General features: G+C 53.3%; 2 protein-coding genes across 4 annotated transcripts in view; both read right to left on the bottom strand.

Moving 5' to 3' along the window:
• Positions 1-11173, bottom strand: part of UBE2H (ubiquitin conjugating enzyme E2 H) — a 47880-nt gene extending 36707 nt beyond the window's left edge. Inside the window, exon 1 of the mRNA XM_041401065.1 lies at positions 10886-11173. Coding sequence (XP_041256999.1) covers positions 10886-10938 — 53 coding nt within the window. The 5' untranslated portion in view covers positions 10939-11173. The remainder of the gene's footprint in view (positions 1-10885) is intronic.
• Positions 11174-13728: 2555 nt separating this feature from the next.
• Positions 13729-27255, bottom strand: ZC3HC1 (zinc finger C3HC-type containing 1). Of its 3 annotated transcripts, XM_041401093.1 has the most exons (11): positions 26879-27255; positions 24962-25073; positions 23559-23709; positions 19848-19931; positions 19053-19180; positions 17907-18067; positions 16625-16844; positions 15748-15957; positions 15397-15606; positions 13890-13996; positions 13828-13858 (listed from the first exon to the last, which is right to left on the bottom strand). In XM_041401093.1, the coding sequence occupies exons 1-10, from the start codon at positions 27013-27015 to the stop codon at positions 13928-13930; spliced, it is 1482 nt and encodes a 493-aa protein (XP_041257027.1). In that variant the 5' UTR covers positions 27016-27255; the 3' UTR covers positions 13828-13858; positions 13890-13927. The 3 variants fall into 3 exon arrangements, with proteins under 3 accessions (XP_041257026.1, XP_041257028.1, XP_041257027.1); XM_041401092.1 differs by having other exon boundaries at positions 13729-13996; XM_041401094.1 differs by having other exon boundaries at positions 13729-13996; positions 15748-15954.
• Between the last annotated feature and the right edge of the window lie 57 nt (positions 27256-27312).

The following is a 27312-nucleotide window of genomic DNA, read 5'->3' as shown; positions in this document are numbered from 1 at the left end:
TTAACTGTGAATTTGCTAAACGTGGCAATATTTCTTCAGTCCTGCCAATCTGGGGGTCTGAGGCACTTCCCACCCCTGTCACTGGTGTTTGGGTTTCCCCCACGTGTAAAACACTCTGCTTTTTCCTCCTGCCCAGTTTGCAGAAGGTGGTGATTTTCTGGGCAATTTTTACTCCAAATCGGGCAAGCACCTAAAAGCTTTTTGCTCCAAACTGGGCAAGCATTTAAAAGCTAATTAAAATTACCTTTGCACGGCAACACCAAACAAAACATGGCAGAAACCATCAAGTAATAAACCCAGTGGATTTTGAGGAAGGTGAAGCTTTCTCAGCAGTTGTGAGCATGACAAAATGTGTTTAAATCCAAGACCCTGGAGCTTTCCAGGAGGCACAGGAGTTGAAAAAAGCGTGGAGCAGCTCCAGGGGGAGCAGGGTGAGTTAACACCTCCTCACATACCTTCCCTTTCAAGGAACACAGGCTCTGGCTCTGACTTACCGGGATCTGATTTCTGACATCCCAACTTTTCAACCCAGCCCTGTGTCCCCCCTTTCTCAAAGCACATTCTCCTGCTGGGATCTGAGCTTTCTCCAATATCCAGGCACGGATTCCTCCCCTGAGCCAGGAGTATTAAGTTACCAACGATGTTAAACAAAGCACTGATCATTCAGCTTCCTTCTTTCCACTGCTTCCCTCAATTCAACACTGACACAGCCTCAAAAGTAAAAAAAAATAAACAGTGGGAAACAAAAAGTAGGAGGTGGCTTCAGGAGCAGCAAAGAATAAATCAGTGTCACCACGCTGAGTCACCTCAGAGATGTGACATTGCCAGGATAACTGCTGCACTCCTGGAAGGACTGCTCCTGTATTTCAGCCCCCTTGACTCTGGAATTGAGGATTCCCAAGCAAGGCCATTCCCAAAACCAGCACAAATCAGCTCCTGACTGTCTTCTTACCCAAACAAAGCCCCTGCAGAGATGTGACATTGCCAGGATAACTGCTGCACTCCTGGAAGGACTGCTCCTGTATTTCAGCCCCCTTGACTCTGGAATTGAGGATTCCCAAGCAAGGCCATTCCCAAAACTAGAAAAATCAGCTCCTATCTTCTTACCCAAAGCCCCTGCAGAGATGTGACATTGCCAGGATAACTGCTGCACTCCTGGAAGGACTGCTCCTGTATTTCAGCCCCCTTGACTCTGGAATTGAGGATTCCCAAGCAAGGCCATTCCCAAAACTAGAAAAATCAGCCTCTGACTATCTTCTTACCCAAACAAAGCCCCTGCAGAGATGTGACATTGCCAGGATAACTGCTGCACTCCTGGAAGGATTGCTCCTGTATTTCAGCCCCCTTGACTCTGGAATTGAGGATTCCCAAGCAAGGCCATTCCCAAAACCAGCACAAATCAGCTCCTGACTGTCTTCTTACCCAAACAAAGCCCCTGCAGAGATGTGACATTGCCAGGATAACTGCTGCACTCCTGGAAGGACTGCTCCTGTATTTCAGCCCCCTTGACTCTGGAATTGAGGATTCCCAAGCAAGGCCATTCCCAAAACTAGAAAAATCAGCCCCTGACTATCTTCTTACCCAAACAAAGCCCCTGCTGCTTTCCAAACCTGGCTTTGTGTTTCAGAGTTCCTCAAACTCGGCAGCACAGCCAAGGGGGATGTGGGTGCCTTGGGAAAGGATCCAGTGCTGCTGAGCCATGGGCACGGGCACGTCCGTGCCGCACAACATGAGCTCAGCGCCAAAGCAGCCCGGGCATTGTGAGGTTTAAAACCTGCCTGGCTGCCATGTGAGACAGGGTCCAGCCCTCCTGGCTGTGGGGATCTCAGGGGGAAGGTCACCGAGTGTGAATTCATGGCATCAGACAGAAGAAAAACAAAAGCAGTTTCAGCTGCCTTCAGCAGACAGGAGAGGGTGAGGGAATGGTGGCTTCCCCTGATGGAGCAGCTTTCACTTGATTTAGCAGCAGGGAGAAACCTCCCTCCATTCCCAAAAAGGAAGAAAAACCAGGGAAATAAAAGGAGAATTTAAAGGATCAGTCGATTAGAAAAGGGTTTCCCCTGAACAAATCAGTTTGGGAACAGCCAGGAACCAAAGGCAAGTTTTGGGCTTTGTCTCTCAGCAATTCCATGTCACGTTCTTGCTGTCCAGGCACGTGTGGGGTTCCCAGCCCTGGAAGTGTCCAAGGCCAAGCTGGACGGGGTGTGGAACACCCTGGGATAGTGGAAGGTGTCCCTGCCCGTGGTTTGGCTGGGAACTGGATGATCTTGAAGGTCCTTCCCACCCAAACACCCCAGGATTCCATGTTCTGCTCCTCCAGGTTCCTCTCAGTGCAGATCTCCCAATTTTATGTTTTAAAAAGCCAACAACTCTCCTCCCCAAATGCATTTGAAAGCTAAACCTGGCCCTTTCCAAACTAAAAAGAGATCTGGCTTCACACCACTCACACTCCACTCAGCAAGGCTTAAAGGAGCAGCTTCATTTCATAAAACCAAGAGGAGTCTTAACTCTTCAACCATGGTGACCCAAGAGCTTCACAGCCCAGCTTTAAAACAGCATTTTAATTTAGAAACTCCTTTAAGAGCAAAATCACTTTCCATCTCTGCTCAGACAAGCCAGGGTTGTGTTCTCATGCAGCTTTCCTGCTGCAGAAGTCGGGTGTCGCCTCGGACACAGCCTCGGAGCAGGCCTGGACCTGCCAGCACCAAGACAAAACAAAGCACCACAGCCCACAAAAAAAAAAAAAAAAATTGCCAGCGTGGTTAAGTTAATAATTTATCAATCTTTTCAACTTTGCATCCATTAATCTGCCACAGTGGAGGTTAATCCAGGACACTGAGGCTCAGTATCGCACACTGGTTTTTACTTTTTCAGGGGTTATGCTTGGTAAATTGTGTAAAGAGCTGATCCTACCCTAAAATCTGGTTTGTTTTATCAAAATCCCACATTTTACAGGCAGCTAGTGTCTGTCCCTGGTGCAAACATCCTCAAGCTCACCTTTCCATGCCATTCCTCCCAGGCTGGGAGCAGGGAGCCTGGGTTCCTCCTCTCTCAATCCCATTCCTTCATTATGCAGGAAACTCTCCCCTCTCCTTCCCTCCCATCCCCACAGCCTGTCTCAAACCTGGCACTGTGCTGTGACACAGCTGTGACACTGAGAAGGCAGCAAGGATCTCATTTCCACCCCAAGGCCCCCCTGCCACTGCTCAAAGGCAGGTAAAAGCCCCCTGGAATTAGGCAAATAACACGAAATTTATTTAATAATCAACTGTCAGCTTTTAACCTCAACCATTCACAGGGAATGACACAAAGCTTCCGGGGTGAAGCTCCTCTAAAAGGCAGCAACTGTCATAAATGTAGACTTTTCCCAAAAAAAAATTAATTTTTAAGGAAATAACACCAAAAACCCCCAAACAATTAAAGCCAGAGATTGCAAAACCTTTCAGAATAATCCACCCAGATGCTCTATTTGTACAATCCTTAATAAAAAACCATTTTATGCTGTTTTCTTGCAGTGATTCCAAGGAAAGCACACACAGGGAAATGCAGCAATTTCTGGAAAGCAGCACCTGACCCTCAGCAAAAACAATCCAAAATGGCTCTACCCCTTCCTCACGCTGAGTCACGAATATCTGGGAGTCTCCATCACCTCCTGGATGTGGATCATGCAGGATGCCCAGCCCTGCTCTGTAATTCCCAATTTAAAGGGATTAGAGCCCACAGACCACCAGCTCAGTTTACAAATGATCCACCCCCTCCACTGATCTGCAACACCTCATGCCAAGTGATTTGGGAGTGATTTGGCTTCTCCTGGAAGGCTGCATCAATTTGCTCCAGGGAATCAGTGAAGTGATTTAAGATTAAAGGATGGCTCTTGGAAGCTGCAAAATAAAACAGTGGCCAAGTCCTGAATCCAGAACCAACCCTATCATTACTGGATACACAAGAAGCAGCAAAATCACTGTTTTCCAAGAGATTAAATCCACCCTCAACCTCACAGAGACCTTCAGGGAGGCTGAGGAGCTGGGAAAAGATGGAGAGTGACGATGAGGAGGCAGCAGCTGATGGTGAAGGTTCATAAAGGGGATGGGATGAGGGGGAACAGCAGATGGAAATGCTGGGAAGAGACTGCCTTGGTGATGGGAGAGAGAATCCTTGCACTCCTCTCCACTAACCAGCACTCCAGGGGTATCCACACCAAGGCACAACCAGCTCTGAGCATCCCAAGGAGGTGAAAAAAAAGGAAGAAAAGAAGCAAATAAAAGCTCTGCCAGCAACAAAACCAACTCAGCCCATTTCCCTGGGATGTGCTGGGGGATCCATCCCATCCAAGAGCTCATCCAGAGGCTCCTGCTGGAATCCACAGGGGCTGCAGGAGCCAGTGCAAAGCAGAGATGCCAAGGTCGGGTGATCCTTCAGTCACGCGAGCTCCGTTCCGGTGAGGAAAAACAAAGAGAGGGGCTCTGTGTTCATGATTCCAGAAATCCATGGACAAAATCCACAGGGAAACGGGGGGAGGGAAAGGAGGGGAGCTGAGTGCACACAGCAAGACACACAATGAAGTGCTGAGCTCTGATAACACACCCACATCTATAATTCACGTTTCATAGTTAGGGAAAAAAAAATGTTATTCAGCGTTTTTGCTGTTGGAATAAAGTCCAGGACAGCAGGAAAATTCAGGCACTTCTGCCTCAGCGTGGGATCACCTCTGACTTAAGCAGGCAGTGAAAGCAGGAGGAATTTGGCTGGGAATCTGCTCCATATGGGAGCCTGTCACTTTAACTGTGGGCTCTCTCCTTCCTTCCCAACAACCTGTTATGTGTTTATCCCGGGGATGGCTCCGATTAAATCCCGGTTTCAGAAGGGCACCGAGCACCAACGGGTGCTGAGAACATTTGGTGACACTGCACCCAGCTCTGGGTGCTTCCAGAGGCACCTTCCCTTCCCAACAGCCCCATTCCTGCTGCTCTGCCTCGATGCAAGGGGGAAAATCCCAAGAAAATCAACAGGGAAAAGGTCTGACAAGGTTTTCAATCTAGGAAAAAAAAACCAAGGAAATAAAGAGGGGAAAAGTCTATCAAGGCTTGAAATTTAGGGGAAAACAAAGAAGGAGAAAGTCTATCAAGGCTTGAAATTTAGGGGAAAACAAAGAAGGAGAAAGTCTATCAAGGCTTGAAATTTAGGGGGAAAAATAGGAAAACAAAGAGGGGAAAAGTCTATCAAGGCTTGAAATTTAGGGGAAAACAAAGAAGGAGAAAGTCTATCAAGGCTTGAAATTTAGGGGAAAAAATAGGAAAACAAAGAGGGGAAAAGTCTATCAAGACTTGAAATTTAGGAATAAAACTCGAGGAAACAAAGAGGGGAAAAGTCTATCAAGACTTGAAATTTAGAGGTGAAAAAAAAGGAAAGCAAAGAGTGACAAAGTCTATCAAGGCTTTCCATCTAGGGAAAAAAACCAAGGAAACAAAGAGGGGAAAAGTCTATCAAGACTTTCAGTTCAGGAATAAAACCCAAGGAAACAAAGAGGGGAAAAGTGTATCAGGACTTGCAGTTTAGGAATAAAACCCAAGGAAACAAAGATGGGGAAAATCTATCAAGAGCTGAAATTGAGGGGAAAAAAAAGAAGGAAACAAAGAGGGGAAAAGTCTACCAAGAGCTGAAATTTAGGAATAAAACCCAAGGAAATAAAGACTGAAAAAGTCTATCAGGATTTTCAGTTGAGGAAGAAAAATTCCAAGGAAACAAAGAGGAAAAAAAAATCCATCCAAACTTTCAGTTTAAGCACTCCTTTGCTTTTGGCTCCCCCAGGACACAGGGCAGGGATGCTGCCCAAAATGTAGCAGCCTGTGCAGGGAGTTGTCCCCTTGGGAATCACCTCCATGCCCCCTGTGTGGCATTCCCAGGGAGGCAGCAAAGCTGGAGCCTCCAAGGAATGATCTCCTGCAGTGATCCAGCTGAGAGCTCCCAAGGAGGCACTCCAGGATTTACTCCCTCAGCTTCCAGGCTGTCTGCTCCTCAGGAACAGGGCAGGATAGGAATTAAGAGTGAGTTTGAAGGAGAAATTAATTTAAAAACCCCCAAAACATTAAAAAAAGCCAATCATCATTTAATGCCAGCACACGACGATGAGCAGAACCAGGACAGAACACTCCTGTGAAGATGAAATGTAATTTTCCCCTGGCAAATGAAACAATGCAGGGCCTCGTGGAGGGGCATCTCCTGCTTCATCCAAAATATTGGGACCTGGCAGGGTCTGCAGGACTGGGAGCTCAGCTCCTGCTGCTGAGAAATGAGAGCACGTGGGAGTCACGCCGGGAGATGTTTCCAAAAACTCAGCAGGACTGCAAAATAGTCGTGGTGCCACCTAAAAACAATCCCCTGCTACACACCCAAGCACAGCTTCCCTAGGAAAGCCAGGAAAAGCAGCTGGCACAACCTCCTGGACCCAGGGGAGAGCAAGGAGACCATTTTACAGGGAATGTTTGTTTTCCTGAAATCCCGTGTTCACTTTTGGGGTTTTTTAAACTGTTACAACAAAGAAAAGGCCTCTAGAATTTGTTTCATCAGCATTTAGTGCCCTAATGCCACTTCTGAAGTGGGAATCTGGGAAGCATCCTCCAGCCAGACTACACAGTATTCCAAAAACTCTGCTCTGAGTCTAGGGAATGAGAAGGGGAAATAATTAAAACTACCCCCATTTTTTATTATTTTAAGCAGGGCTGGGATGTCAGGCTCCAACAGGCACTCTGCTCCAAGCAGCCCTAACCAAATCCATATTTCCCAGTTTGAACTCCATGGTTGTGGCAATTCCATGATTAAACAAGTGCACTTGGCTTTCAGGCCTGCTCGAGGAGCCCCAGCTCCCAAATCCTCCCCAATCCAACTGACAAAGCAACAAAGGGAGAGTGAACTGGCAGCTCCAGCCAATTTCTCAGGGAAAAAAAAAACATCCAGCCACCAGCAAAGACTCCAAATTCTGCTCTAAAAGCAGCAAGATGATACCCTTGGAAGTTGTCATTTAGGCAACAAAGATTATTTATTTTCCTCCAGTTGGTTTGGTTTAGGCAGGGATTTATGGATTTCGAGTTCTCCTGAAGACAGGCACCACCTCCCAAGCCACATTTACCTGATTTGATTTATAAACCACCACCTGTGACAGCACTGCTGGGAAAAAGGGGGGCTCCCCCAGTTCTGGGAAGGGGCTGCTGCCACGTCTTTGTGCATTTTGAAGCATCACCACACCATTCCCCTCATCCCCAGAGACCTCATTAAAACAGAGCCCCAGAAAGCGGAGCGGAAACAAGCGTGGCGTGCCGTTTGAAAATTTACATTCAAAGTTTCCAGAAATATCCGTCCTTTTAGAAGAAAAAAAAAAAACCCCAACAGAACAACAAAGCCCCACCAAAGCCTACCAAAACAAGACATTCCAGTGCACACGCTCTTCCCTGGGGACAGGCCAAAGAGAACAAAGGCACGTGACCCCGCGATTGCTCAACGCCGCTCTTGGAAGGTGTTCAAGTGGCATGATAAGTGCGGTGGAAGCCTATAATGACCAGAAAAAGGAATTTATCCCAAATGTAAACTCTGTGCTACCCTTTGCCTCCACGGAGCAAACACGGGTGGGGGGGAGTTTGGAGATTACAAAACGCTCCGCAGGTAAACTAAGGAGCTTTGTACCTTTATTCTCCTTGACTCGGGACGAGCCTAAAATTAGCAGGGAGCGCAACGCTCCGCGAGTTACGCTCCCAAAGCCCCGGCTCTGCAAGCTGGGCAGCACAGGGACATTCAAACAAAGCTGGCCACTATTTCTAATTCCTTTCAGGCACAAAACAGGGTGACACTTCCCTTTTCCAGCTCTGACGCTTAAAAATAGAGCTCGGGGACTACAAGCCGGCCAGTTTCTCCACAAAAGGAGGAAAATAAATCAGCACTAAATAAACTCCCGGCCAAGGGGAAGCCGCCAGCGCCGCGGAACAATAAACCCCGGGGCTGGAACGGGAACACCCCGCGGGGTTTGGGGGGGACGGGGGTGCCGGGGTGGGTCCCCCCCATGGGTGTGAACACCCTGGCAGGGGCACCCCTTCAGCTGCAGCCTCGCTCCGCCCCGGGCCCGGTTTCCGGGTAGTAACAGAGCAGCCAATCCGCGGAGTTGCGAGAGCTCGAGGCCTTTTCCCTGCAAACACGGCTCCCAGGCTGGCACTCGCCCCAAACGTAGGGGGAACCACAAAGGGGAGAAAGGGGAGACCCTGTTCTGCTGTCCCCAGGGTGGGAGCTACCTGGAGAGGCCTGGCCTGGAGCCCAGGGGCTTCCCAGTGAGAGAACACTACGCTTCCAAGCCACCGGTGAGCGGGTCAGGAGGTGTTTTGGGGAGCACGAGCCTTCCTGCAAAACCCCTGCTCTGAAGGGGTTACCCAGGAAACTCTGGCTGGAGCCCCCCAAAAAGGGGAGCAGGGATTCTGGCTCTCTTTGCCCAGCCTCAGCACCACGAACCCGGTCTGGAGGGAGACAATGAGTGACGGGGAGTTCGAGCACATCCTGGTCCAGGAGATGATTAAACATCGGTTCCACACAGAGCTCTGCCCTTCCTGCAGCCCCACGGAGAGCAGCCACCTCTCCCCCTTCCCTCCTCACAAAGAGGCATCCACAAAAGGACACGGACGTGGCAGGATTGAAAATAGGGATCGTAAAAAGACCTCTCTCGGCTCCTAAACCTGTCAGAGCAGGAGGAGGCAGGAGTGTTATTCACCCTGCTCCGTGCCCCCTCCCCACTGGGAAAGGTAGCCCTTGGCAGGCCATAAATTCACACTATTATTCACTGTTGGAGACGTGGAAAGGGGATGAAAAGGGAAACTGTAATGAAAATGGCAGCAAAAAGGGAGGGTAAAAAAAAAAACCCCAAACAAAAACCATCCACGGCAACAAAACCCTGAAAGCCCCAGGAGGAGATGCCCTCGAGCACATTCCTTCAGACCAGTCCCTTCTCTGGCCACCACCTCGATGCGTCTCAAAGGAGACCCTGATTTCAGATCAGCTTCCAGAGGGGGAGATTCCCCAGGGAAGCGTCTCGGGAGCCGGGGCCTAGTGAGCTGCTCACCCCGGGCGAGTCAGGCAGACAAACAAAAAAGGCTGGGGAGGGAGGGAGCGAGGGAGGGAGGGAGGAGTGCTGAGGAGTCATCTGACACATCCAACTTCCTAAGTTTGTTGTCCGCAGGAGACCGACTGCTCTAACCCTCACCCCATGGAAAACAAGGAAAGCAGAGCCGACAACGAGAGCTTTGCGTTTGGAAAAGCCATCGGGGTTCCTTTGTCAGGGGGCAGAAAGGGCAGGGCACAAACTGCTCAGCACCGAGAGGAATCCCAGCCATTCGGGGCTTTCTACCTACCCAGCTCCTAGAAACACACAGCAAAAGCACACTTCGCAGGAAAACCTGCTCTTTGTCCTCCAAAATGCTGCGATCGCTGGAGAAGCCGGCAAGGAACCGAACAAAAAAGGGGAAAAAAAAAAGGAAAAGAGAGGGGGAGGGGAAAGGGAAACAGAGCAGCAGCCGATCAGTTGGGCCTCGGCCCCTCTCCGGCCCAGAGCTCTTTCCAGGGTATCCCTAAGAAAGGTTTTCCCCCCTGGCTGAACAGCTGGAATTCCCGACCCTCCTCCCGGTGCGATTCAGCATCGATCGCAATTGGCGGAGTCTGACATGTGTGTAACTTTAAACCCCCGGATAAAAATAGCTCCGATTCGAGCACCATCAGGACTCATTTCCTATTTGCTTAAAAACAGGGCGAAAAACACACCGAGAGCAGCTTTGTGGGGAGAAAGGCGCTGCGCGAACGTCAGACAAGTTTCCTTCGATAAGCCACAAACAGGAGCGCCGCTGCTGCTGCTCCTCCCTCCCCCACCCCTTTCCAAAAAAACACCACCAAATCCAGATAAGTTTGTTTATCTCTCTCTGGGAACTAAATCAGACCCGTTTCTCGACCCCCTCGACAGCAGCGGGGCAGAGCCAGCAGCCCCGAGTCCTGCTCAGGGAGGTCGGGCACGTTCAGGAGACAGATCCGAGAAACATTTCATCCACTCTTGTCATTGCTACCCTTTCCTTGTAAACAAAAACTATTAATAAAACAATCCCAGAACCGAATTCCCAAGGGTGTTTTTCAACGCCACCCACTCTCCAGACAGAGAGAAAAAGGGATTCGCCGCCCCGTAAAGGGCCAGGAATAAAAACAAGGAGGAAAAATATAAACAGATCTATGTAGGAAGAAGGGGAAAAATAAAAAGTAATAAAGCCTAACCGAACCTGGAGGGTTACATAAACCTCTTGGGAGACGGGCTCGGGCCCTGATGCCCTTCACCCACCCCTGGGTCTGCTGAGCCAGACCCCGAGGGACCCCCCCCCCGTCCTCCCCAAAAAATCAAATCCCTAAGCCAGCACCAGAAGCTTCATGAACTGCAGGGTGAAATGGGGGAAATAAATAATAATAATAAACCCCACAAAAGCCTTTCTTTGGGCTGTGGCTGCTGGAACTGCTCTCCCCTTCCTCGCCCTCCCCAGGGCAGGCAAGGGGGGGTGCGGGGCACCCAGATTGGGGGGGCATCACCGAGGGGGGTCTGCAGAGACACCCCCAGGGCCGCCTGTCGAGCCACACAGGGGGCTAAACCCCCCAAAATACGGCGGAAGGGGGGGTTAGGCCTCCCCTGGTGAGAGGGGGAGGGCAGACCCGACCCCCAGCTCCGGGGAGAGGCCGCGGGGCTGCGAATGGGGGGGTTTGGGGGGCGACCCCGGCGGGGGCCCCCGGTGCCCCCCGCCCTCCCACCCCTCTGCAGGCCCGGCCGTGGCGGTGGGGGGCAGGAATCCCCCGCGGGCCCGGGGAGGGGGCACGGCAAGGATACAGCTTGACCACGTCGGTGTCCATCCGCCTCTTGCCCGGGCTGGGGGACGACATGGTGGCCGCGGCCGCCCCCGGGGCTCCGGGCGGGCTGTCAGCGCCGCCGCCGCGGGCCGGGGCCACCCGGCGCCGAGGGGAGCGGGGAAACGCCGGGCCGCGAGGCGCTGGAACCCGCCGCTGTCGCTGTCGCCGCCGCTGTCGTCGCTGTCGCCGCTGTCGCCGACAGGGCCCCCCCCGCGCCGCTCGCGCTCCCTCAGCCGCTCCGGCCGCCTCTGCCCCAGCCTCTCTCTGGACCCCTGACGTCACCCGCGGTGACGTCACCGCCCCGCGGCTCTACCATTGGCCGCGCCCTCAACGCTCCGCCGGCCCCGAGGCACGCCGGGAGTTGTAGTTCTAGGGGGGGGAGGCGGAGGAGAGATGGCTGGGCCGCGGGTTCGAGGCCCCGCTAGCTCCAGTTCCTCCCTTTCCAACGTTTCCCGCGATTCCCCACGGCTCCCCGTATTCCCTGCGTCCTCCCCGTTCCCCACGGATCCTGACACTCCTCTCATTCCCCCATTTCCATTCTGCCCGTTCCCACCGCGGCCAGGGAGCCGCCTCATAAAATACGGGGCGCACCTATGTCAGGGCCTTGCAATTCCCCACGGCTCCCCCGTTTCCACAGTTTTTCCACAATTCCCCATGGCTCCCCCTATTCCCAGCATCTCCCTTGTTCCCCATGCATTCTGACACCCCTTTATTCCCCTGTTTCCTGTCCCCACCGGGCTCAGGGCAGCACCCCACAGAATATGGGGTTTGCTCGCGGCAATCCCGCTCAATCCAGGCGGGAATGTGGCAGCTGGCCAGGCCCCGGAGCAGGAGTCACCGCTCCGGATTTCCGCTGGGACACCGGCAAAGCATTTCCCGGTGCCTCAGTTTACCCAGGCGGATGATGACAGCACTAATGGGTGTCTCCCAAGCTGATGGGATTCCAGTGTGGAACCTCCCCACCCCGCATTCCCGACCCCGGCATCATCCCATCAATCTGCCCCGCTGCTTCCTCCCCCTGTGGGGAGGAGACACAGCCAAAGAATCCCAAAAAAAGCTCCTCCGTTTAATGCCCCAACATGCCCAGAGTTTGGCTGGGGCGGGAGGTGACAGCACATGAGGGGACCCAAATCCACACCCCACATTCCAGGGGGGAATTTGGCAGGGGAACAGGGTTCTGGTGGAAAACTTGGGCTAGAGGAGCCTGTATTTCCCTGGCCACAATATTCCCTGACTGGTTCCAAGCAGCTGGGAGAAATGCACAGGGAAAAACAAGGATTTTACAGCAGTTCCTTGGAATGCTTCTATTCCATCTGTGAAACACCAGTTTTGAAACACCAGGAATTATTCCAGGATATCCTGATATCCTGGAACATCAGGATAACTACAACAGCACCCCGTTCATCTTTGGAATACCTCAAGGCCACTCTTACAGCACCCAAACCTTGGAATGTGGGTGCTGAGGGAATTTTGGGGATCCTCTGAGCAATCCTGGGTCTGGAAATCGGGATGGAGGGGCTGTGGCTGGGCATTCCCACACGGAATGGGAATATCATCCTCCCTGCACTGGGTGCATCCCATGATTTGTGGGGTGGTTCCCTGATCAGAGATGGGGGGAACCAGGAGAATCCATGGACAGGGAATGTAGGGAAGAGAGGGAGCCAAAGGGAACAGCTGGAAACCACTGGAAAGGGCAAAGCAGAGTTCCAGGGAGATGGGGAAAGCAAGGGGGCTGCTGGGGATGGGGGATCTGTAGTCCAGGCAGCTGGAAAAGGGGCTCTTCCATGGTCATCCCAGGCACTTCCCAGCCCATCCTCATCCCTCTGGATTGGGGGGGATCCTCATTTCCACCCCAACTCCCAGTGCAGCAGGGCCATGGGTGCAGCAGCCCTGTAATTAGGGAAAGAAGGGAATCCACCCAAATTCAGGCCCTGCTGCTTCCCCTGGCATCCCAAAAGAGTGGATCCCAGGAGAAGCCCCGAGGTGGGCAGGTGCACCCCCAAGTTTTGGGGTTCAGGGAGAGCCAGGATCAGCCCTGACCAAGGCAGCCACTGCATTGCCAGGCACAGGGCAGCCAGAATCCCAAAATCCATCCAAGGGCATGAGACAGGCGAAACCTCGGAGCTGGGGCTGGGGAAATGGAGGCAGGAGATCCTTTCCTCCAAAAAAATAAAGGAATGACAAATCCCTGTGCCTCCACCCACACCACAGACCTGGAGGGAGGAGATCCAACTGTGCCAGGGTGTCTGTGGAATCCCAGCCCTTCCCAATATCCTCGAGGATGGAGATGACACCACTCCCTTCCCAGCAGCCCAAGCCATGGAAACTCACCTCTTCCCAGGTTTTGGGAATGCCACCCTCCAACCAGGGGGATTTGTCACCCCAAACTGGCCATCAGCAGCGGGACAGGGATTGAGGCAATGGAAAAATGCTCACAACAGGCAAAGGAGGCAACAAAACGTGGAGTGGGAAACAGGGAGGCATCAGGACATGGATCCCATATGGACAAGAATCCTGAGGGATATGGGGAGCCACACCAGGTCCAGAGCTCCTCCTACCCAAAAGCACCACGGCAGCAGGAAGGAAAAAGCAAGAAAAAAGAAAAAAACAACAAAAATGAAATGTTTATTCCCACCTGGCGTCACTTCCGTGCGCTGTGCCGGGGAGGTGACAGCGTCCCCTTTGTCACCCCACGGGCCCAACAGCTCATCCCAGCTCCAGTGGCAGCCCCCAGGGAGGGACACAGCAGCAGTTTGTGAAGGCTTCGGCAAGGCAGCAGCCAGGGAAGGGGCAGGGAGCTGCCCCGGTGCCAGGGAAGGGGCAGGGAGCTCCCCCCGGTGCCAGGGAAGGGGCAGGGAGCTCCCCCGGTGCCAGGGAAGGGGCAGGGAGCTCCCCCGGTGCCAGGGAAGGGGCAGGGAGCTCCCCCCGGTGCCAGGGAAGGGGCAGGGAGCTCCCCCCGGTGCCCTGCCCGCGGCACGGAGCTCTGGGGCTCTCCCCCTGCCCCGTGCTGCTCTCCACGTGCTCAGGAGGAATTCATGCTCTCCCACTGCCGGAAAATGCGGAACACCTTGCAGGATTTCTCCGAGAGGCTCTGGGAAAAGATGGGAACAAAGCAGCAGGGACGGGTCAAGGCGCCGGAGCAGGAAGGGCAGCTGCCGCCGGCAAAGGGCAGCAGGAGAAACTGCAGGGAAAAAACATCCAAAATATCCCAGCTGGCTGCCAGGACTGCAGTTTGTGCTTGATTTTCGTGATCCCAATTTGCCAGGAGGGGAGAACAAGGAGACTGCAAGCAAGAAGCAGGAAAGGTCCCCAGAAAGGACCCCAAAAAGCAGGAAAAGACCCCAAAAGGCAGGAAGGGACACCAAAAAGCAGGAAAGGATCCCAAAAAGCAGGAAGAGACCCCAAAAAGCAGGAAGGGAAGCCAAAAAGCAGGAAGGGATCCCAAAAAGCAGGAAAGGAACCCAAAAAGCAGGAAGGGACCCCAAAAAGAAGGAAAGGATCCCAAAAAGCAGGAAAGGATCCCAAAAAGCAGGAAGGGAACCCAAAAAGCAGGAAAGGATCCCAAAAAGCAGGAAGGGACCCCACAAAGCAGGAAGGGAACCCAAAAAGCAGGAAGGGACACCAAAAAGCAGGAAAGGATCCCAAAAAGCAGGAAGGGACCCCAAAAAGCAGGAAGGGACCCCAAAAAGCAGGAAGGGACCCCAAAAAGCAGGAAGGGACACCAAAAAGCAGGAAGGGACCCCAAAAAGCAGGAAAGGATCCCAAAAAGCAGGAAGGGAACCCAAAAAGCAGGAAGGGACACCAAGAAGCAGGAAGGGGCTCCAAAAAGCACGAAGGGGCTCCAACCATCCCCTGCTCCAGCTGGGTCTGGTGCCTCTGACTTGTGACTGGTCCTGCTGGACCATCTGGAGCTTTCCTGGCACATGGCAGAGTCACGGACTCATGGAATGGTTTGGGTTGGAAGGGACCTTAAAGATGACCCAGTTCCAACCCCCTGCTGTGGGCAGGGTCACCTTCCACTAGAAGGGACCTGCTGGGGACACAAATCACAGGAAAGGCCCAGGACAAATGCTGAAGGGGGAATGCTCCATCGCTCCCCTGAGCTCCAAGCGAGGCAGGAAGGAGCTGGCAGGAGGAATCCAAGTGGATAATGAGATCCAGGGAGGCAGCAGCTGCCCCACAGCCACATGGGGTGGGAGCTGTGGCCTCAGCAAAGCTGGCACCCCAAGAGGCTGGAGACAGGAGTTGGGATGGCTGCAGAGAGGAGCTCTGGGGACACGGAATGAAACCGGATCTTGGGCAGCACTGTTATTTATAGCAGCCCTCGAGCAGCTCCAGCCCAGCCCAGCCTTGGATGGAGCCTGGCTGTGGGAATGCCAGGGCTCACGCTCTGCAGCTTGGTCCTTGTCACCTGGCTGGGACTGATCCCAAACAAAGCCCACCCATCCCAAATTTTTGCTGCCTGGACAAGCTGGGACGCCCCATGCTCACCACTGGCTCTGTTTCGGGCACTGTGTCACATTTTTGGATGCCAAGGAGCCTCTTCAGCACCACTTCCCAGCCTGGCTCGGCCTTCCCAGGCTCCTTCTCTGTCTGGGATGCAGCATCCTCCAGGGATTCCTCTGCCTCCCCAGTGCTGACCCAGGGACACCAATCACGGTGCTGAGAGCTGGGGTGAAAGAAGCTCCTCAAGGAAGTGTCCTGGAAGCAAGGAGGTGACAGAGAAGGGACACAACAACGGGATGCTTTAGAGACCTTCTTTGTGCCCAAACCCCAGCCCTGAGCAGGCTCCAGGGACAACACAAACCCCTGGATCAGGAGCACCCTGCGTGGATCACTCACCGAGCTGCTGGAGGAGCAGAGCCGTGCCCGCTTGGCCCTGCGCACGGGACTGGATGGCACTTCCATGGTGTCCCCCTGTCCCATGCTCCGGGTCACGGGGCGGCTCCTCAGAGCGGGGCTGCTCACATCCAACTCGCCCCTGTCCATGGAGCTGGGAGAATCCCAGCCCCGTGGGCGGGCCACGGCTGGGGATGGGCTCTTCTCGTGCTGCTGGGAGCAAAAACGGGATCATGGAGCTCCTCGGCTCACCAAGGGGGCCTTGTCCTGCTCCAGTCCTCCTCAGCCACCCCACAGGAGCCCTTCCCACCACATGGATGTGTCCACTGGATGTGGATGAGGGATCTGGAGCACCTGGAGCTGGCCAAGTGTCCCTGCCCAGAGAGGGATGAGGAATGTCCATTGGACATATGGATGAAGGATCTGGAGCTCCTGGAGCTGGCCAAGTGTCCCTGCCTTGCCCAGAAAGGGATGAGGGATGTCCATTGGACACATGTGGATGAGGGATCTGGAGCACCTGGAGCTGGCCAAGTGTCCCTGCCCAGAGAGGGATGAGGAATGTCCACTGTACCACGCGGATGAAGGATCTGGAGCTCTTGGAGCTGGCCAAGTGTCCCTGCCCAGAGGGAGATGAGGGATGTCACTGGACACATGTGGATGAGGGATCTGAAGCACCTGGAGCTGGCCAAATGTCCCTGCCCAGAAAGGGATGAGGGATGTCCATTGGACATGTGGATGAGGGATCTGGAGCTCCGGGAGCTGGCCAAGTGTCCCTGCCCAGAGAGGGATGAGGAATGGCCATTGGACATATGGATGAGGGATCTGGAGCGCCGGGAGCTGGCCAAGTGTCCCTGCCCTGCCCAGACACCCCAGGGTGTACCTGCTCGGATCCTGGGTCCTGGCTCCGTGTCAGCATCCTGCGTGGGGACGTGGGGACGGGCGGGAAGCGCTCGGGAGCAGCCGGGGTGGTGCTGCTGGAGCCACAGGAATCCAGCTCTGGAGCTGCAGCAGATTCCAGCTGGTGGAAGCCCCACAGCCCCACCTTCCTCATGCAGCGGGAGCAGGTGATCACCGAGAGGTTCATGGAGCCCGAGGCAGCACTGCAGGGACAGAGCCAAGTCATGGAATCCTCATGGGACCTTCATGGAACCCTCACGGGAATCATCATGAGACCCTCATGGGATCCTCATGGGAATCATCATGGGACCCTCATGGGATCCTTATGAGATCCTCATGAGATCCTCATGGGAATCATCATGGGAATCATCATGGGGTCCTTATGAGATCCTCATGGGATTCTCATGGAATCCTCATGGGATCCTCATGGAATCCTCATGGAATCCTTATGAGATCCTCATGGGAATCATCATGGAATCCTCATGGGGCCCTCAGGGGATCCTCACTGGATCACAGGATGGGTTGAAAGGGATCTTAAAGCTCATCTCATTCCAACCCCTCATGGGCAAGGACACCTCCCACTACCCCAGGTTGCTCCAAGCCCCGTCCAACCTGGCCTTGGACATTTCCAGGGTTGGGGAAAGTCAGGAGAGGTGGCCAGGGATAAGCCTGGGCTTGGAAAAGTCAGGGACATAAGTCCATTGAATCCCATTTATGATGTTGATTAAAACTGGATCAGTTGTGTTTTGCTTTGCCAGGAAGCAGGAACAGAGGGGGAAAAGAGGGAAAAAAGTGGCAAAATAAGGGAAGTGGGAATGTAGTGGAAAAGTGGGAAAATGGCTAAATAAGGGAAGCAGGATCCTAGTGAAAAAGAGGGAAAATAGGAAAATAGTGACAACAAAGAAAACGGGGAAGGGGTGAAAAAGAGGGACAGAGGGGGAAAAGAGGGAAAAAAGTGGCAAAATAAGGGAAGTGGGAATGTAGTGGAAAAGTGGGAAAATGGCTAAATAAGGGAAGCAGGATCCTAGTGAAAAAGAGGGAAAATAGTGACAACAAAGGAAACAGGGAAGGGGTGAAAAAGAGGGAAAATGGGAAAATAAAATCAGGTAGGCAGAAGCATGGTGAAAAAGAGGGAAAAGAGTGAAAAAAGGGATACTGAACATTCCACAGGAGGAACATTCCACATCCCTCCAGCCTCCAAGAGCTTCCACGGCCAGCCCAGAGCGTGAGGGACATTCCAGGCCCAGCCCTGCAGCCCTGCCCACCTGCAGGTCCAGCCACACAGCGCCAGGACACAGGCAGGAACCTGCACCTGCAGGATTTCCGTGGAAAACTTCCCAGGAGGCTTCTCTCCCTCTGTTCCTTTGTGCTCCAGCTCCTCCCCGATGAGCTGCAGGAGCCGAGTGATCCTTTCCTCTGTCAGGGACTGCGGAGCACAGGGATAAATGGTTTTACTCCTAAATCACATCCCACGTGGAGAACAATCCCTTTGGCACCCCCTGGAATTGCACTGGCCAGCACTCCCAGCTCTGGTTAACAGGGAGAAGCCACTCAGAGCCATCCTCCCTGCCCCTGACTCCCCATTCCATGAAATCTGCCCAGGCATCATCTGCTCCCAGAGCAGAGGAGCAGCTCCCATTCCTGCCGTGCCTTCGGGAGTTTCCGGTGCTTTCTGAGCCCAGCCAGCCCTAAACACCCCTGTGCTTGTGCTGAATGGATGAAGATTCCCCAGATCCCACACAGCTCCTGGCTGCCCAGAGCCATCTGTTCCCTGGCAAAGGAGTGTCCAACCAGCCAGACTTGGCTGCAGCAGAGCAGGGCCACGACATGTTCCTGCAGGGTGACAATTCCACACTTGTTCCTGGCTTTTCCTGCTTGTGGAGCCTCCTCAGGCTCCTTCACCTTCCCAGGTCTCTGCCCACACCTCAGGTTCAGGGTGGCAGCCCCTGGTATCCCAAATTCCTGTCTCCAGACATCCCAGCTAAAGGAGGGATCCGTGGGCTGCCCCTTCTCATGGAGTGCTGGAGCTGCCAGGGAGAGCTCCCAAAGGAGTCTGTGGGATCCCAAATCCCCTCTCCCAGGCCCCACAGAGCAGCATGGACACTGGGAAAGGTCCAGAGTGGGAAGCAGACACACTTCCCAGCTGATGAGCCATTCCAAACTCCTCTTGACACGTTTCCATGGTGGAACCACCACATGGGGAACGTCCAGGGGAAAAAAACCAAGGTGGGAGCAGATCCCTCCTACACCTCCTCTTGACACGTTTCCATGGTGGAACCACCACATGGGGAACGTCCAGGGGGAGCAGATCCCACCTACAAACACAGGCTGAAATTCCTGATTTTGGGTGGGCTCAGGCTCATCCCTGGAGCCTGGAATGCTGCAGATTTTGGGAGCAGGAGGGAACTCACCATGTTTTTCAGGTCTTCTGGTTTGAGGGAGGGCAGCTGCAGCTCCAGCTGACACAGGCTCTGGAAGCGATCCAGGAAGTCCTGGAGAAGGACTCTGGGCTCGTCCACCAGCAGCCTGGCAAAGCGATCTGGGGAGGGCAAGAGCTCTGCTCAGCATTCCCAACCCCTCCTCATCCCACAGGGAAAGGGAGAGCACCAGCCCAGCCAGGGGCTCCTTGTAAATGCAGTGATGGGGTAAGAGGGAGTGACATTAAGCTGAAGGAGGAAAAGTTTAGGTGGGATATTGGGAATGAGGAATTCCTGGCTGGGCTGGAATTGCCAGAGCAGCTGGGGCTGCCCCTGCATCCCTGCAGTGTCCAAGGCCAGGCTGGATGGGGTTTGGAGCAGCCTGGGACAGTGGGAGGTGTCCCTGCCACTGGAGGGGCTCTGAGGTCCCTTCCAACCCCAACAATTCCATGATTATTTTCCTGGCTTTTAAAGGAAAAGCTCAGCACAGCCTTTTCCCTTCACAGCATTCCCAAGCAGCAGACAGGATCTATCCCTCTCTGAGCATTCCATGACACCCAGCCTCCCTCCCAGGCACAACCCAAAAGCATTTTAACTGCTCCAGAGGCACCCAAAGGTCAGGAAAAGCTGGATACAGCCCTGGGGCTTTCATTTGCTGAGGCTGCTCAGGGATGTTGCTTTCCTGTTGTATTCCATCATTCCCACAGGGAAAAGGAGAGTGTGATGGCAGGAACAACAATGGAAAGGGGAAAAAAAAATGGGAATATTGCAGGAATCTGAGGCACCCACCTGGGCAGGGGCTGTCTGGCCAGAAGCAGAACTTCTCGTGGGCAGTGCTCAGGGCCTTCCTGAGCTCCTCACAGCGTTCTTTGTCTGCAGGGAAAAACTCAGGGATACTTCCCTGCACAGCCAGGGAAGGGCCAGGAAAGCCAAGCCAGGTGGTGGCAGAGTTTCCCTGGGATGCTTTCCCAGGATTTCCCAGGATTCTGCCTGAGGCTGGAGCCTGCACAGCCTGGAGCTTCACCTCACATTGCTGGAATCCTGAGTGCTGAGATTTTAAAACTTCATGTGCCTTTCAGCACAGAAAGCTCAAAATTCTCAGCATCCAGGATTCCAACATCAGACTTTCCCCCTTTTCCCACTAAGAGGAATTCCAGGCTCCCTCAGGCAGCCCTGGAAGAGCAAATGTCACCTCAGCAGTTCCACCTGCCCACTGCCAAAATCCCTCCCTTTCCCCAGCACAGGAGCAGGGCAGCCTGTGGAAAACCAGCCCAAGCCAACCACGGGCACAAAACCTGCTGGATCCTGCCAGTTTTTCCTCCTGGGATGCTGCCAATCCCTTGCTGAGCTGATCCCTCCACCCTGGCTGAAGGAGCCAAATCCCAGCCATGTCTGGAAATCAAACTTCCCAAAAAAAAAGAAAAAAAAAAAAAAAAAAGATCTGACATTTAATTTCACCTACAAATAATTTCTTTTTCAATTTGTTTTTCGATGCCTTCTTCCCAATGTTTGATTATTTTAGATTTTTCTAACCCATGATTTCCAGTGGAATAATTAGGCCAAGGTTTATTTAACAGAGATAATCTGAATAAATAGGGAATGTTGATATTGAGTGACCCAAAAGGAAAGGCTCAGTATTCCCACATGGCAGCCCCTGGCAGGCAACAGGAATGTGCTCCCTGTCCACTTCCAGGGGAACTGCAGCCAGGAAAATGGAGAAGTGGGGATGACACTGCCTTGTGGGATAATAAGGAGTTCATTAATTAAATCTCACAATGTAATTTCTGCCTGAATGGCTTTGGTGAGCAGCAACCACCAAACAATTTTTCCACATTGGAAAAATTCAGTGGAGCATAAAGGAAGCAGATCCAGGAATTGTGAAAAAAAAAAAAAAAAAAAAAAAAAAGAAAAAGATAATTTTTAAAGGATTTTCAAATCCTTAAATGCATCCATAGGGCAACGAGGCTGGAGAAATGGCTGGAAAACCTGGGAAGAGGCTGAGAGCCTTGGGATTGTTTGGAGAAAAGGAGGATGAGGGGTGAGCTCTGCACCTTCTGGAGGAGGGAAGTGCTGAGCTCTTCTCCCTGGAATCCTGTGGCAAGGAATTCCAGCATGGGAATGGCTCAAAGCTGCACCAGGGGAGGCTCAGGCTCAACATGAGGAACTATTTCTCTACCAACACAATCCAACTCTGGAATATTCCAAGAGGTGATCAGTGCCCCAAGCCTGGAAGTGTTTCAGATGTTTTTGGATAATTCCCTTGATCTGATTTGAGGTTTGGAGTTTTCCAGTCCTTAAAGGATGGGTGCAGAGAGGATGGAGGGTCTGCTTTCCACAGAGAGAACAAGGAGCAGGGGGGACAGGGTGTGCTGGGAGAGGTTTTATCCCAGGATAAAAAAAGGCATTTTTTTATAGTGAGAATTCCATCATTCCCTGGGACCATCATTCCTTGGAACCATCATTCCTGGCACCATCATTCCTGAAACCACAATTCCTTGCAACCATCATTCCTTACGATCATCATTCCCTGGGACAATCATTCCCTGAAACCATAATTCCTCAGAACCATCATTCCTCGGAACCATCATTCCTGAAACCACAATTCCTTGCAACCATCATTCCTTACGATCATCATTCCCTGGGACCATCATTCCTCGGAACCATCATTCCTGAAACCACAATTCCTTGCAACCATCATTCCTTACGATCATCATTCCCTGGGACAATCATTCCCTGAAACCATAATTCCTCAGAACCATCATTCCCTGAGATCATCATTCCCTGAAAACGTAATTCCTTGGAATCATCAGTCCCTGGGACCATCACTCCCTGAGATCATCATTCCCTGAAAATATAATTCCTCAGAACCACCATTCCTCAGAACCACCTTTCCCTGGAACCATTATTCCCTGAGATCCCCATTCCTTGGAACCATCATTCCTTGGAATCACCATTCCCTGGGACCACCATTCCTCAGAACCACCTTTCCCTGGAACCATTATTCCCTGAGATCACCATTCCTTGGAACCACCATTCCCTGGAACCACCATTCCCTGGGACCACCACTCCTAAGAACCACCATTCCCTGGGACCACCATTCCTTAGAACCACCATTCCCTGGAACCACCACTCCTTAGAACCACCATTCCCTGGGACCACCATTCCCTGGGACCAGCATTCCCTGAGATCACCACTCCTTAGAACCACCACTCCTTAGAACCACCATTCCCTGGGGCCACCATTCCCTGGAACCACCACTCCTTAGAACCACCATTCCCTGGGACCACCATTCCCTGGAACCACCATTCCCTGGGACCACCACTCCTTAGAACCACCATTCCCTGACCATTCCTTGGAACCACCATTCCTTGGAACCAGCATTCCCTGAGATCACCATTCCTTGGAACCATCATTCCTTGGAATCACCATTCCCTGGGACCACCATTCCCTGGGACCACCATTCCTCAGAACCACCTTTCCCTGGAACCATTATTCCCTGAGATCACCATTCCCTGGGACCACCATTCCTTGGAACCAGCATTTCCTGAGATCACCATTCCCTGGAACCAGCATTCCTTGGAACCAGCATTCCCTGAGATCACCATTCCTTGGAACCACCATTCCCTGAGATCACCATTCCCTGGAACCAGCATTCCCTGAGATCACCATTCATTGGAACCAGCATTTCCTGAGATCACCATTCCCTGGAACCAGCATTCCTTGGAACCAGCATTCCCTGAGATCACCATTCCTTGGAACCACCATTCCCTGAGATCACCATTCCCTGGAACCAGCATTCCCTGAGATCACCATTCATTGGAACCAGCATTTCCTGAGACCCCCATTCCTTGGAAACAGCATTCTCTGGGACCACCACTCCTTAGAACCACCATTCCCTGAGATCACCATTCCCTGGAACCAGCATTCCCTGAGATCACCATTCCTTGGAACCACCATTCCCTGGGACCACCATTCCCTGGGACCACCATTCCCTGAGATCACCACTCCTTAGAACCACCATTCCCTGGGACCAGCACTCCTTAGAACCATCATTCCCTGGGACCACCATTCCCTGGGACCACCATTCCCTGGGACCACTATTCCCTGGAACCACCACTCCTAAGAACCACCATTCCTTGGAACCACCACTCCCTGGAACCACCATTCCCTGGGACCACCACTCCTTAGAACCACCATTCCCTGGGACCACCATTCCCTGGGACCACCACTCCTTAGAACCACCATTCCCTGGGACCACCATTCCCTGGAACCACCATTCCCTGGACACCAGGACGGAACACGAGGAGCTTTAACACCCCTCCCAACCCAAACTCCTGACGACTCCAGGACCTCTCCCAGCTGGAACTCCCCAACACCAATCACGATCGATTACCCCATCCCAACTAAACACCCCCCGAGCTGCTTTCCGGCCGCCGCACCCCGAGATCCCCCCCCAGCCCCCCAAAAGCCCCCCAGGCCGAGCTGCTGGGCCCCACTCACAGCTGCTGAGGTCGAGGGCGAGCTGCAGGCTGGCGCACAGGCAGGCCTGGCAGCTGGAGCAGCGCAGCACGTCGCACTCCACGCTCAGCCAGCCGAAGCGCGCGCACACCAGCGGCGACAGCGCCGCCGGCTTGCCCGCCCAGCGCAGGGGGTGAGCCCGTCAAGGAGACAGAGGCACAGTTCCCGGGATTCACGGGCACAATTCCCGGGATTCGCGGGCTGGGGGGGACGCTCCCGGGCAGGGAGAGCTGGGGGCGGGCTGCGGCTTCATCAGCACGGGAAGCACAGGGAGCAGGGAAGGGCAGGAGCTGTGCTGGGGGAGGTTAGGGACAGGCGGGATTTGGGAAAAGGCTGGATTTGGGGAGAAGGTGGGATTTCAGGAAAGGGCTGGATTTAGGAAAAGATGGGATTATAGGAAAAGGTGGGATTTCATGAAAGGGCTGGATTTAGGAAAAGCTTGGATTATAGGAAAAGGCTGGATCTTACAGAAAGATTGGATTATAGGAAAAGGTGGGATTATAGGAAAAGGTGGGATTATAGGAAAAGGTGGGATTTAGGAAAATCTTGGATTATAGGAAAAGGCTGGATTTTACAAAAAGGTTGGATTATAGGAAAAGCCTGGATTATAGGAAAAGATTGGATTATAGGAAAAGCTTGGATTATAGGAAAAGGTGGGATTTAGGAAAAACTTGGATTTAGGAAAAGCTTGGATTATAGGAAAAGCTTGGATTATGGGAAAAGGCTGGATCTTACAAAAAGGTTGGATTATAGGAAAAGGTGGGATTTAGGAAAAGTTTGGATTATAGGAAAAGCTTGGATTATAGGAAAAGGCTGGATTTTGCAAAAGGCTGGATTTTAGGAAATGGTGGCACTTTAGGAAAAGGCTGGATTTCAGGAAGAGGTGGGATTTTAGGAAATGGCTGGATTTTAGAAAGAGGCTGGATTTTAGGAAAAGGTTGGACTTCAGGAAGAGGTGGGATTTTAGGAAGAGGCTGGATTTTAGGAAAAGATGGGATTTGAGGAAGAGGCTGGATTTGAGGAAAAGTCAGGATTTTAGGAAAAGGCAAGATTTGAGGAATAGGCAGGATTTGAGGACAAGGTGGGATTTTAGGAAATGATTTGATTTAGGCAAAGGCTGGATTTTACTGAAAGGCAGGATTTCAGGGAAAGGTGAGATTTTAGGGAAAGAATGGATTTAGGAAAAGGCTGGATTTTAGGAAAAGGCTCTTCCCTAGAGGGTGCTGGGGCACTGAGCATTCCCCAGGGACAGCTCCAAAGCTCCAGGAGCCTTTGGACAACTCTCAGGGACAGGGTGGAATTTCGGGACAGGAATTGGATCAATGATCCCTTTGGCTCTTCCCCCACAATTCCCAAGCTGGAATTTCCAGCATCCCAAAGGATATGGTGAATGTTTCCACTCTGCTGAAATAGGCTTCCCTGCTGGCAGATTCCAAGGAAAGAGCTTCCATTTGGGAAGGTCCATTGGCTTGCTCCGAGCAGTCCGACGTGTCCTTCCTGAAAGGAAAAGTCAGCAAGGAAAACTCCTGGGAAAGGCTGGATTTGGGAAAGGCTGGGTTTGGGAAAAGGCTGGGTTTGGGAAAAGTTGGATTTTAGGAAAAACCTGGATTTAGGAAAAACCTGGATTTAAGAAAAGGCTGGATTTTAGGGAGAGACTGGGTTTAGGAAAAGGTTGGATTTAGGAAAAGGCTGGATTTTAGGGATAGACTGGATTTCAGCAAAGAACAGTGTTTAGGAAAAGGTTGGATCTGGTAAAAGCTTGGATTTTAGGGAGAGACCAAATTTTAGCAAAGGGCAGGATTTTGGGAAAATGCTGGATTTTGGGGAGAGACCAGATTTCAGCAAAAGGCAGGATTTGGGGAAAATGCTGGATTTTAGGAAAAGGCTGGATTTAGGAAAAGGCTGGATTTCAGGAAAAGGTTGGATTTTAGGGAGAGACTGGATTTCACCACAGGACAGGGTTTAGGAAAAGGCTGGATTTTAGAGAGAGACTGGATTTTGGGAAAATGTTGGAATTTTAGGAAAAGGTTGGATTTAGGAAAAGGCTAGATTTTAGAGAGAGACTGGATTTTGGGAAAGAACAGTGTTTAGGAAAAGGTTGGATCTGGTAAAAGCTTGGATTTTAGGGAGAGACCAAATTTTAGCAAAGGGCAGGATTTTGGGAAAATGCTGGATTCTAGGATCAGGATTAACACCAAAGCACAGAGCACTTCCTAACCCCCCCCATCCCTCTTGTCCTGACAAGGATCTTCTCCAGGGCTCCCCATTCCCAACTTGCAATTAATTCCTGATAAAACAACGAACAAATAAAATTCCAAGGGTGCCTGGACTGCATCCCCAGTGACAGCTGGCATTTGGGACAAGGAGGGAGCAGGGGTTTGTCCCCTGGGCCCAGCAAGGCCAGGCTGAGCAGGGAAGTCTGGCGTGTTCCCAAGATTATATTTTTGTAATTTTGTAAGAATTCCCAAAATCCGTGCCTGGAATTCTGCCCCCACGGCTGCCTCTGGCCTCCTCCCAACGCCTGAAGAATCTTGAGCCAAAGCTCAGGGATGGTTGGGACAAGGGAGCCCCTGAGACACCCCCAAAGCTCAGCCCCCACTGCTCCCGGTGCCCCCCAGTAACCCAAATGTCCTCCCAGTAACCCCAGTGCCCTCCCAGTGCTCCCAGTACCCTCAGTACCCTCCCAGTAACCCCAGTGCCCTCCCAGTGCCCCCAGTACCCTCCCAGTAACCCCAGTGCCCTCCCAGTAACCCCAGTGCCCTCCCAGTGCCCCCAGTACCCTCCCAGTAACCCCAGTGCCCTCCCAGTGCCCCCAGTACCCTCCCAGTAACTTCCCAGTGCCCCCAACATCCTCCCAGCACCCTCCCAGTGCCCCCAGTCCCCTCCCAGTACCCTCTGTACCCTCCCAATGCCCCCAGGACCCTCCCAGTGCCCCCAGTACCCCCCCCCAGTACCCTCCTAGTGTCCCAATCCTGTTTCCACTGCTCCCTTCCAGTATTCCCAGTGCCCCCCGAGTCTCTCCAGCACTCCCAGTGCCCCTCAGTCCCCCCAGTGCCCCCCGCCCCCAGCAGCCCGCTTCCCGGCGCTCCCAGCTCATTCCCCGCTCTCCATTCCCGTTATCCCTCCCCAATAACAACTCCCAGTCCCCTCCCGCCGAGCCCGACTCCCCCGCAGACCCCAAATAACACCGAGGGGTCCCCGATTCCCTCCCGAGCCCCCAGCGCTCCCCCTCCCCTCACACGGCCGGGCCTCCCCCCGACTCCAGCCCGGTGCCGGCGATCCCCCCCGCCGCTGGCCCTCACCCGCCGGGTCCGGGCCCCTCGGTGGCGATGCCGCCGTCGATGAGGTCGCGGATCTGCCGGGGGGTGACGGGGGGCGGCCGCCCTCGGTTCTCCCCGGCCGCCGCCGCCGCCGCTCCCCCGGCGCTGGGCGCCGCCATTTTGGTCCCACCCTCCCGTCAGGGCCCGGGAAACGCGGGCCCGCACCAACGTTCCGCTCGCGCACCAACGTTCCGCTCGCGCCGCGGGGCCGCTCATGACCCTCGCGCAACCCCCGCAAGGCCTCCGGAACTTCGCGGAGGGCTCGAGGGGCGCCGGCGCCCCCGCGGAAGTCCCCGGGAATGTCCCCGTGAGTGGCCCCGGGAATGTCCCCGGGAATGTCCCCTCGCCCCCGCTCTCGGCGCTCTATTGCTCCAGCCTGGATCGATCGCTCGGCTCTCCCCACAGCGGCGCTCTCG

This window comes from Onychostruthus taczanowskii, unplaced genomic scaffold, assembly GCF_017590055.1.
Source record: "Onychostruthus taczanowskii isolate IOZ18803 unplaced genomic scaffold, ASM1759005v1 scaffold184, whole genome shotgun sequence".
In the NCBI taxonomy this organism is placed as follows: domain Eukaryota; kingdom Metazoa; phylum Chordata; class Aves; order Passeriformes; family Passeridae; genus Onychostruthus; species Onychostruthus taczanowskii.
Note: the sequence above shows the minus strand (reverse complement) of the source record. Positions and strands in the feature narration are given on the sequence as shown.

Coding starts and splice junctions, on each gene's coding strand:
- ZC3HC1 (XM_041401092.1), bottom strand. CDS start 27,015: ATGGCGGCGCCCAGCGCCGGGGGAGCGGCGGCGGCGGCGGCCGGGGAG. Junction 25,074..26,878: donor GAGGGGCCCGGACCCGGCGG/GTGAGGGCCAGC, acceptor TTTTCCTTTCAG/GAAGGACACGTCGGACTGCT. Junction 15,607..15,747: donor TCTGCTCCTCCAGCAGCTCG/GTGAGTGATCCA, acceptor CCTTGCTTCCAG/GACACTTCCTTGAGGAGCTT.